This window comes from Mesocricetus auratus, unplaced genomic scaffold, assembly GCF_017639785.1.
Source record: "Mesocricetus auratus isolate SY011 unplaced genomic scaffold, BCM_Maur_2.0 Super-Scaffold_100025, whole genome shotgun sequence".
NCBI lineage: Eukaryota > Metazoa > Chordata > Mammalia > Rodentia > Cricetidae > Mesocricetus > Mesocricetus auratus.
In genome coordinates this window covers 9982456-9994641 of record NW_024429206.1, presented here as the reverse complement: position 1 = coordinate 9994641, position 12186 = coordinate 9982456, and the positions used below count along the sequence as shown (strand labels likewise).

Genomic DNA, 12186 nt, shown 5'->3' with positions numbered 1-12186 from the left:
TACCAGTGTATAAAGTCAAATTGTAACTAGATACTTATCTACAGTGTGTAACTACAAGAATACTAACATTAGCATCATTGAAGAAACTGTAAATTAGTATAGAATCTGAAAAGTTAGTTGTCACTGGCAAGTGGTCATCTTTGTCAGTTATTTCACCACAGGACAACAGACACAGTGACAGTTCTTTGGCTTGTGTGCCGGTGGCCTGGGGACCATGGCCTTCAATGCTCGTCAGTTTTACTTTGTTCTGAAGAGACTTACGCAGCTTCACAAAGCCTGTGTCATACGTGTGTTTACCTGAGAAATGGGGGTGGGTCTTTTCTTTGTCACTAATTTTTCATGCTTTAAACCACCTGTTCAAGCGCCCCCCACCCCACCCCCCCGCCATACCCTGCCCTCTCCTTCAACACCCTACTCCACCCTCCAACACCCCACCCATCTGGTGGTGCTCGTGCAGGGTAAAGAGCAAGCCCATCGCCTCTGACTGACCTTGAAACGGTGCAGGTGAAGACTGGGCCATGTGTAAATGCTCCTCGCTGATCAAATAGATGGGCTGGTGCTGAGCAATCTCCACACTCGTGCACACGTTACTTTCTCCATGAAGAAAGAATGTGAAAGCACAGGACAAATGCTCACTGGAAGAAAAGAACCAGAGGCTCTTTCATGTGTTGCAGGAAACTGTGCTGCGCAGCACCTGGATGCAGCTCTGTCCTGCTGGCCCCCCCTTCAACCCGCCTCTCATCTGCTGGGGACAAAGAGCAGCCTCCAGTTGATGGCACTGCCAGGATACAAACAGGTGTTAGTTCCTAACACTCAGGTGCTCTGCAGAATGTCCCCTATTAGCACATGACGCTCCCTTGGTAGCTAGAGACAGGAGAATCCATGGGGCCTTCTGCACAGCAAACACTCAAATTCCTGTTAGGTCAGTAAAGGAGGAAACTTACTTTTAAAAATTTTTGAAAAGTGGATTATGAACAAGATTAAAAAAAGCAATGGAATTAATATCTTATCCTATCTTAGAGATAACAAAATGGTTTTGCTTACTTAGGTACAATATAACAAAAATATTCAATTTATAGCATTACTATAGGATTAAAGTTGATGACTTAAAAAGGAGTAATAGGTTGGTATGTGCTTATCATCTAAGTGTGAGTGGGAGACCAAGGCAAGAAGATGTATGAGGTTCTGGGGTCAGCCTGGACTCCACGGGGAAACTACCTCAGAACAACAACAGAGCAGTAACGGGGGGAGGAGGGGTGCTTTACCACAACTTGGTGGTCCAGTCTCCACAGGATATAAAGTGCATCTACCTTATAATCTATTTTTACAATTTACATTCTATTTTTGTGTACTTATTTATTTACATGAGGTCCTGCTATGTTCCTCAGAATGGCCTTCAACTTAAAATCCTCCTGCCTCAGCCTCCCAAGTAGCTGGAACCACAGTATGTGACACGCCATCTCACTTATAGTTTACCTCAGGTCATGGAATTCTGCTGAAATAATCTACTTCTCCATTTCACACACAGTGAGCAAAAGGTTGACTTTTAAAACTCAAGTGTCATGGAGGGAAATTTACTGCAGTGGCATATTCTTTCAGAGGTGTTAACTTTGGCTCTGAGCCAGCAGTAATACACCGTCATTCCTCAAAGTGCTCACGAGAACATTTGCCTATGAATCAATGCCATGCCACTAATCAGCCACCACCTCTGGAAAGCAACTCCTGGTCACAATGTTACAGGGCATATTCAAAGTACTCTTCAAAAAAAAACCAAACAAACCTGAAATCTTGTTTCTAGTATAAAATTATACTGCTTATACAGAAAACAATATAAGCATGTTATTACCACAAGGAGAAGCACACATGCTCGTGTCTGATGTTCTTGTTCACATAAAGTGGCATTTCATGCTTTACTGAGAAAGAATGTGAAGTTTTGTCAATAAAGATTCATTTGGTCTTGGATGTAGATGTTCAGCATAATGCTGCAAAAGAAGGGCTTATTTGGGGAAATTTTTTAAAAAACTTAAAGGCTTATTGATAATCATACATCTAAATTTCAAGTTCACAAAAGAACATGTTTAAAGTTATACAGACACAAAACAATAGTAACAAATGTTCTTTACAAAAATGATAATTATAAACATGACAGAACCAGAACATAGCTGCTGACTGTGGACTGGCTAGCTTTCAGTCAAGGGGCTGGACTGACACATCCTATGCACACCCATTACTCTCCGGGGACCATGGTTTACAGGAAACAGTTGAAGTCATGGATGTGCAGCACAGCTCTACTAGCACGTATGCATGAAAATGAATGTGACCAGTTACCAGTTGCCCAGTGTGAAGTATGTGGAGAGGGCTAAAGGGCTGGTAGGCAGTGGCCCTTACTCTAGAAGAAACGAGAACTGAAGCTCAGGAACAAAAGTAATACCAGACACAAACACACACACGTACAGTCAAAACCCTGATGCAAACGCTCCAGGGAGAGGGCAGCGAACAAAGCACTTGAGAAGCAAAAGCAAAGGCAAGCAAGTGAGAATAAAACCAGGAGCAGATATGGTAAGAGCAGAGTGGAGTTTGTGAATTGTACATGGAGCAATGGGGTGAAGAGCCAAAAAAGAGACATTTTTTTAAAGGCAAAAGCACTTAACAAAAAGATTGTGTGTGCAAATTAGCAGAGAGTTACTGTATTTGTTTTTAAAAAGTTAGCTGACTAAAAAGAACTGTTAAGCAAATGTCAAACAGTATTCATTTGCATTTCTCAAATAACCCCACAAAGGATAGAGAAGCATGAATTTAAAAAGAAAAAGAACTTAATCAATTAATTAATTTTACCATTGATTACTTTAAAAACAAATGACTTTTTAAAAAAGATAATTAAAATAAGACAAGAAAAGTATAAGAAAGAGAACAGGCTTGGGGTGGGGGACATCCAGACGTGATGGTGGCACTCTGCTGACAGCTTACTGCATCCCTGAAGATGCTTGTCATCTGCAAAGCAACGGCAGGCACAGATTACTGACTCCAGAGGCTCCATTCTGCCATCACTTAAATGATCAAACTGACTCAGGCACACTCCAGTGGAAACTGTTATGAGGGAGAAACAGATTTCGAAATAGTGCAGATAATGTGTTTGCTTCTACCAAGTGGAAAGTGGGAGAAGTACATGCACACACAGTTTGCTTGCACTGGCATAAAAGCTCTGTGGGACAACACAGTTTTAGAGCCTAGCCAAGGGGTGAGCGAAAGGCAATTCACAGTATCTTTTTATATCTTTGGATGTTGGTCATATGTCACACAGAAAGCAATGTAGGTAAGATCAAACAGGTCCTGCCTCTAGTTCCTCATGTGTATGATCACTGTTCCTGATACTTCATTCTGTCTCATTTGGCTCTTAAGATTGCCAGTGGCTCTGATGCCATATACAACATTCTGATTATTTGGTCATGGCCCTGCTAAGATGGTAGGAAAGGCCACACTGACAAAAGTCTTGAGTCATCTCATCAGTTAACTCCAAGTCATAATTCACTGGTATTCTACTGCCCACTCACCCCTTGTCTCCAAAGATGTACAGACACAGCAGTCTCTGTACATCTCTTAGGCACCCAAGTACAATCCAGGAAGTGTCCTCCAGATGACATGGAGAAAACTATCTGGGTTATAAGGTGTTCAGAAGGTGACAAGAGGGGAAGAAGGAAGTAGAAGAGAAATGGCAGCAAGGAGGGAAGGCAGCAGACTGCAAGGATGGTGGTGTTGGAGAGTTCTAATCTGTGTGACTGAGTAACTATTTTGGGTTTGTTTCGTTAGAAATGTTTTCTAACCCTCTCTTTTCCTCCCTCCTCCACGTACATGCACATGATAAATACTGAACATTCACAAAAAGATATTGTGAATGTACATACCTGATAGTGTGCACAGCAAACAGAGGAGAGCTGTTCTCCCTCCAAAGCTGGAGCTTGTGTGTTTTGGCTAGGCTGGCAGCTAGCAAGCCCCACCTGTCCATCCTCCCATCTGTGAGTGAACACGCACATGCACACACACACACACACGCACACACACAGTTACAAGCGAGTATAAGACCACACCAGCTTATTCTTTTGCTGTTGGGATCCCACCTCAGGTTCTTCATGGTTGTGCTGCTCTCTGAGCCACTGAGCCACCTCTTGGGCCTGTGAGCTTTATTTTTCAGAAGTCACATTCAAGAAAAAACAATGACCATGGGGAAGCACTCAAAATAATAAAGCCCCCCTTGAAGTTTGTTCTTTGCATTTCCCATCTGTTTTAACCCCCAGAAACAGCTGACCTGAACAAGGGGTAGCTCCTGAAACCCAGACTGACAGCTGTGAATCCAGCATGGGACTGATCCAGACCCCCTGAATGTGGATGTCAGTGAGGAGGCCTAGGCAATCTATGGGGCCTTGGGTAGTAGATCAGTATTTATCCCTCGTACACAAATGGACTTTGGGTGCCCATCCCACAATGAGAGATACACTCTCACACTAGATAGACTCTTGGGGGGAGGGCCTAGGCCCTGCCCTGGATGAAATGACAAGATTATGGACACACCCATGGAGAGCCTCACCCTCCCTGGGGGAAGGATGGGGTATGGGGAAGGGGGTTTGGTGAGAAGGCGTGGGAGGAGGGGAGGGAAAGGGAGAGGGACCTGGAATTGACATGTGAAGCAACCTTGTTTCTAATTTAAATTTTAAAATAAAAATTAAAAAAAGAAAGTTGTGTTATGTTTGAAAAGTAAAAGTAAGAAGTATAATAGTTGCCTGGAATTTGTTCATGAAATGTTATTTTAAGTGCCTGGATGCTACCGAGACAATTTATTGAACTGTTTTCAAAGTAAGAGCTAAACTCTTCATGTGCAGCCAGACTCAGAAGGCTGCTGCCTGCTTTGGGCCCTGCTCCCTCAGAGCTTCTCTTTACTTCAAGCCACAAAGAAGCCATCTCTTCAGTTTGTTTCAAAGGACTCGTAGGTAAATCTGGCAGTGTGGTCTGTGAAGCCCTCACCCCTCAACATGCTGTGGTGTGTCCCTAGATATCAGTATTTTAGATAACACGTCCACCTGTCTCCAGACGGACCAGTGCGCAGGTGTGTAAATATAGAGGGAGTGGTGTCGGGAAACCCATCCACTCAGGTGCTCACTAGCTCAGCAGGTCCCTCCTTCCCCAGCATGAGGGTGAAAAGGCAGCCTGGCATGTCACTACCCAGCTCCCTGTCCAGGACCACTACACACTGCTGGCTGTATACTCACTGCTGATACCAGGTTGCATCACACCTGGGTTTAGTTCTGCTGTTCTTTTGGTAGAAGAAACATATGCTCTTCTACTCCTCATCTTTTCCATTTAAAGCCATGTAATACAAGCCAAATATGGCCCAGCACTTCTGTGTGCCATAGGATGTCCCATCCTTTTGAGTGAGTTCTGAGCCAGGTTAAACCTATCATGGGCTGCACTTAGATGGACTTGATGTCGGCTGAAATTGAATACATATGTAATTTTGTTTGTGATACTTTTCTCTAAAATGTTCGCCTTTCTTCTAAAATGTTTCTACCATTTTTCTATGGCACTAAGAAACATTTAGAGTTTTGGTGTTAAAATAAATGCAAAATTTTGTTGAAAATACTTTAACAGTAAACAAGGTTTGCAATAATAACTGGTGATTACATACACCTTGCCTCCTCCCATAACCGACTTCCCTCTTTACATATACCTACTGCTGCATCAGCTGCTCTTTCCTTGTATGGAACTAGAACATAGAATAGATGGCCATTCAGCCAAAGTGCTAAATCACTGTCTGGTGATGAGGATATGATGCACGGCTCTTCTCTGCAAGGAGCTTACAGAGTGACAGGAGGTAAGCTTGAGGGTAGTAGCACTGGATGAATGGACCCAAGAGGAGGGAGGGGCTCTAAGGATAGGATGAAGCCAAACCCCTTCCTTCTTTGCATACAGTTTGGGGTGTGCAGTGCCAGGAATGGAGCCCAGGCCGTGGTGTGTTATGTGCATGCTCCCCTGCAACTACACCCCAGTCCTTTTTAGCCCAGGCTGGCTTTTGAACTTGCAATCCTCCTGCTATAGCTCACAGAACAGCTGGGAGTACAGGCTTGTGCACCCCACCCAGTTCTAGATTTAGAGTTTAGATCTGAGTTTAATTCAGTGATCGGCTATATATCACTTTGTGAATGATAGAGACTATGTGATATTTTCTAAAAGACAGGAAGAACATCTGTCTAGCCCTTCCCTCGTGCCAGGGGATCAGGCCTCTGTGAGTTCACATGTCACTTATGGAAAAGGCTGCTCAGCAGCAGTATGCAAGCAACACCTGAGGCTATGGCAGGTAAGAGGATAAGAGTTGAAGGCAGACAGCTGGGAAGCTGCTGTCCTCTGACCTCCACAGAGCTGCGCACACAAGCACACAAGTAAAATACATAAAAAGTTTACAAAGTGTGGGGGCATGGTGCACTGAGGTCAGCTGGGCTTGGGTGAGTTTCACACTAGTTTGAGTTACTGAGAAACTGTTTTGTTTTGTTTTTAACAAAAATAAAACACAATACAAACCAGGTTGCTTGAGTTCAGTGTGGTGCGAGATAGTGAAATCTTCCTTGAAAGAGTTTGTTGTTAGGTATTTTTGGCAAAAAAAAAAAAAAAACTACCTTTTTACCAAAAGGGTACCTTTAAAGACTGATTACTTAAAAAGTGCAAGGGACTGGCCTGCTTTGCAACTGGGGCACCTGGGAAAGATTTGCATAAATGCAAAGGAGAAAAGTACCACATTCACAATCATTTCATTCTTGCAATATTTTTAAATGGTATTTTTACATCTTGCACTGAGTTTTCAGAATGCAGCTATTACATGTGCTTTCAAAATGTGTTATGAATATTAACAAACTCCTATTCTTTTCAAGATGTAAAGTGTTTTGATAACAGATTCACAATACAGAACACATGCAGGTAATTTTATCTATAAAAGCTTTCTGTATAATAGACTATCATTTTGGAATTTTCCGAGTCGTCATTAACTAAGCCTCTTGCCTAAGTCTACAGGTCCACTGAAGCTTTATAGTCTCCCTGAGAAATATGGCCCCTTTGCTTCTGATGTCTCTTGATGGTCAGGCTTCATCCTTCATCAGAGGGCAGTGCCTGGGCACACTATTCCACAGAAGTCTGAGATGGTCTCAGTAACTTACCTCTTCCTGTAATGAATTAAATATCATTACAAGGCAAGAAAATGTCACTCTGCGTATTTATTTTTCTTAAATTTTAAAACTGTGTGTGTGTGTGTGTGTGTGTGTGTGTGTGTGTGTGTGTGTGTGTGTGTGTGTGTGTGTAGGAACACCACAGTGCACACAGGAGGCCAACAAACAGGAGGCGGCCCTCTCTTCCCATGTGGGTCTCAGGCTCAAACTCAGATCCTCAGGCTTGGCAGTAAGCCTAAATCACCTCAGAGGCCCCACTGCAAATGCTTGTGTTCTGAGAAAGGCTACAGGCCTTTAACTATTAAATTACCATCAGACTTTAATGAAGACTTACTCCACCTAAAAAAAGTTACCAAGTACAGTCTTCTAATGCAGTGAGGTCTCACTGGACATTGTTACTTCACACACACACATATGGACACACATGTGTAAAATTGGCTTTTTTTCTACCATCCTATCTTTAGTGCTAAACTATTACTTGGCGATGAAACTGTCTTTTTAGTGGTACATTATTTCTCTGAGACTGCAGGGCTTCTTTGGCACTAGAGCAGCACACATCTGTGTCAAAGCAAGGGCAGTGTCATAGCAGCCTAAAGGACTAATTTCCCTCTCTGGGACCTCACTTAACAGGGCTATAACTCAATTGTCTTTGGTCCAAAGATTTCAAGAAGTTGATGGGCAAAGCAATATAAGACTGTTTTTAAAACAGCAGAAGGGGTACAAGGTCTGTTCTCGTCAGGGCTGTGTGCTTAGCAACAGATATCAACACACAGAATCCAAGAAGGCTTAACAAAGTACTGAATCCTAATTTATCCTGAAGCTACCACTAGGCCAGATTACCCATCCACAGTCTCTAAACATCTCATTTAACACTCAGTGGGAGAACACACAGATTAAAGTGGCATTTGACATAAGTGACTCACAGTCATGCTTAGAGACTAGTTATTTAATTCCAGTACTCAGAAGGTAGAGACAGGTAGTTCTCTTTATGAGTTTGAGGCCAGTCTGGTCTACACAGTGAGTTCCAGGTCAGTCAGAGCTTCAAAGTGGCAACCTGTCTAAAGAACAAACAAACAAATGCACAAACTTAGATGCCCCACAGAAGCACAAAGCAGAGACTCTCAGAAAGTTTGGAGTCACTCTGAAAACAGGAAAGGAGAGAGACTTCTCATTACCACTCCTCACTCAATGCCAATGTCTTATGCATTATTAAGGACCAAAAGTTAGGCTCTGCAGGTCTGGCTGCCTACTTGCATGGTAACCCACCGCTAAACTGCATGCTGTATGCTAAGTTACAAGATCTGCTTTACAGTAATTTTTTTAAGCCACAGGAGATTGAATTTATTCAAACTGTAGAGTTGTTTTGTTGTTGTTTTGAGTTTTTTAAATAAAATTTCATATATGAGTACTGTATGTACATCATTTCCTCTTTCCTTTTCTACCTTCTCCAACACCTCCCATGTCCCCCTCTTGCCATAATTTAAACATCAGAGAAATTATGGGGATAGTGTATTTTAAAATCATAAAATGTGTGCTTATAGTTTTCAAAAACATCCAACCATTATGACAGGCTCTGACGCCCATGGTGGGGTGGGGGAGTCTAAGTGGCAGTCAGGGTAGAGTTCAGACCTCTGACATCTGCCTAGATTCGCACACCCAGCAAGCAGCAGAAGTGACCTGCCAAGAAATTCAAAGCAGATGGGAGCTGCAATATGTTGTCATCGCTCAGGTGAACAACAGCAAGCAGGAAGCCGCCCCACAGCCAAACGCCACACAAAAGAAACCCTAACAAGAACCAGCTACACAGGGACCTCTGCTTCCCTGGCAAGGAGTTTCTCTACACTGCTCTCCCAGCAGCCTCTCTGTCCCTTCTGCTCGTATGACCTCATCTACTTCCTCAGTCTCAGATTTGTATTGGCTATCTCAGGCACTCTGAGAATAAAAGCAAGCATGAAAATGATGAGGGAAGGATCCAGAGGACCTATTTGATTACTATTTTATATTATTTACTTAATGGAAGTGTGTGTGTATAGACACACATACACACACACACACACAACACACACAATATCATGAGATTACTTTCTGTCTCTATTGAAAGTAATGATACTAGGTATGTTTCCAAATACATTACTTGGAAAACAGCAATAGAAAGCAAAAATGCTAGAATGCACTCTCTGCTTTTGGAGATCTCTCTCAGCCGGCAGCTGACACTCAGTGTGGTGTGGCAAGTCCTTTAAAGGTGCTCTAACACCCAGCATTTGCCTGCCAGAGAATAGGGTCACACACTCAGCACTGCTGCAAACTCTCACTCACCGGTACTCAAAGTGGGGCCACAGTTTTCCAGGAAAAGGAAAATGAAATAGGAGGAAATACTTATTTGGTAGTGTGCTATCATCAGCAAGCATTTAGCTCCCACACTCTTCCAGTGCCAAAGGGCTATGTCAGACATGTATGTGGCTTTCTCTACCTTTAGTGGGGAGCACTGCCCATGATCTTCTCTCATCCCTAATGTAGATGTAACAGCTCAAACCACCAGAGATAAACAAGGCCCTATCCTTCAGCAGAGTAACAGTGTCAGAAGGCCAAAGACTGTTACACACTGCAAAGTGCTCAACCCTCCAAACACTGGCTTATTTGCAGCTCGTTTAGTTATCATAAGGAGGGAAAATTCAACTGAGAAGAAAGAAAAAGGGAATGTTGGGACAGAGCTGACTGAAAGACAGTTATTCAATACAAAAAAAGACATCAGCATTTAAGTAAAGAACCAAACAGGAAACATGCAATAATCCCTTGGGCACAGCACACCTAGAAAGTTGTTGTGTAGCAGTATTTATTTATACATACACAAGCAGTATCTGGTTGCTACAAAAAAAGGGAGAATGCTTAAAATTATCAACATTTAAACTTTTGAAAGTGCTGTCATGCAAAGTGTTTTCAGAAAAAAGGGCTCTAACCAAAGGTTTCCTGTAGCTCAGGCAACTTCTAGTTCATCCCACCAGTGTGCATGCATCCTGAAAACCAGCATGCAATGCAGCTCTGCCTGAGTGCCAATACACAGCCCATGATGCCAGTGTGCAGCCCTGTCATGAGTGTCAGCGTGCAGGCACTGTCCAGGGGCCACATTGCCAGAAGCACACAGTCTTGGCTCATGGGAGTTGCAGTCTCAGGAGGAAGTAGAGCCAGAGCAAAACCATTCAGAAAATCAGTGCACATGTGCAGTGGAGGGAGGGAGATTATGAAGGAAATAAAACAAGATGACATGCTCAAGATTTCAGAGGAGGAAGGGGGCAGCAGCAAGAGAGCATTAGGAAAGAGGAAAAGGCAGGCAGGCCAGTACAGGGGCCTAAATACAGAGCCATGTTGAATATTTGGGAAACAGGATCTTAGAAACTGGCAGGAGAGAGTACAAAATGGGATGAGAGCTGAGCAAGGGCAGACAACCTAAGCTTATTACAGTATAAACAATGGCATGTGAGTGACTTTTATTTTCCACACGCTAAACTCTAAGGAGCTGCCGTGTTGTTATCCACATTCTGCAAAGGCTATCCTTCTCAACAGCATTGTGCAAGGTAAGAAGAGAACCAGCAGAGCAGCCAGGAGACATGATGGCATGCCACAGGAGAAAAAGGCACTGCTAGGTGGCAGCAGTGGTAGACAGGGCCTGGGTGATATGCTTCCAAAAGGGGTGGGCAGGACACGGCAACTGTATCATCATGTAAAAGTTAGATACATGAATATGGAATTAAGGAATGTAGTCTAGGGAAGACACCGGCATCAAGAAATGTTGCTTTGAGCCACACTGGAAGCCAGGTGAGAAGCATGAGCCCTGAAAGGCGGGTGCAAAGAGAAGCCATAGCATATACTGAGCCCCGTCCCTTAGGCTCCTCTCAGGAGGAGACAGTGAGAAAGAACGCAGTACTCTCAGTAGAGTACTATGTGACCCTTATGGGTCAACACCCCCCCCCTCCAGTGGGCAGAGAGAAGAAGTGAGGTACATTTCCCCCTTAATCTTCTTTGTTAATGCAGCAGACGATTTCTCCATCATGTGAACACAATCCCATTTGAAAAATACTAAGCTTAGTCAAATCAGACTACTCCATTCAAGTATCTGTCTTTAAAGATTACTTTTCTACAAAGTAAAATTTACCACAATCGAAAACAATGAAATTATAAAATACTGCTGAAATTAAATCATCTGAATAAGCATCATTTTTATAATTAGTGATCGTAGCTACCAACTTTATTAATAGCAGCAATAAAGGAAAGAAACCCACCATCCACTTTACACTAAGTTCAGACATTCTCTCGATTGCCTTCCCTGTTCACAGTGCTAAAAATGGCAGTGGAGTCGCGGGCACAACCTGGCCATTTCCTAAAGACAAGAGATGTCACAAGCTCTCTTGCTTTTACCAAGCAACCGACAGTTCATACACTAGAAATCACCCAAATCCTATCCTGCTAGTGAATTTCATCAATTACTGAACTGCTCAGGAAGTAGAAGACCATTCTGTCCCAACACAGTAACAGTTAAAAGCACAACAGAAGGGGATCAATGGGAGACCTCAGCAACTTGTCACATGCCATCCCATTTAAAATTGGACCTGACACTGCGTGGTGTTGGAGCACACCTTTAGTCCTAGCTCTCAGGAGGCATAAGCAGGTGGATCTCTGAGTTTCAGACCAGCCTCAACTACAGAGGAGTTCCAGGACAGCCAAGGCTACACAGAGAAACCTGGTCTCAATTAAAAACAAAACAAAAAGGACCTGATGGAAATGATGCCATAGTCAGAGATGGACAAAGATTAAGCCTGAAGCAAGTGACTGCCCGCACCTATGTGTGTATGTGTGCCTGTGAGTGTGTGTATCTGAATGTGTAGATGTGTGTACAAGTGCATGTGGATGTGTGCATATGTGTGGTGCATGTGTATACAGGTGCATATCGAAGCCAGAATTTGACACTGGGTGTCTTCTTCAATTG

The 12186-nt window shown here is 43.2% G+C and overlaps 1 protein-coding gene across 4 annotated transcripts in view; it reads right to left on the bottom strand.

Moving 5' to 3' along the window:
- Med13l (mediator complex subunit 13L) overlaps nt 1-12186 on the bottom strand; it is a 201191-nt gene that overhangs the window by 50615 nt on the left and 138390 nt on the right. For all 4 annotated transcript variants that reach the window (XM_013119770.3, XM_005078999.4, XM_013119771.3 and 1 more), the window contains one exon: nt 490-635. In XM_013119770.3, coding sequence (XP_012975224.1) covers nt 490-635 — 146 coding nt within the window. The remainder of the gene's footprint in view (nt 1-489; nt 636-12186) is intronic.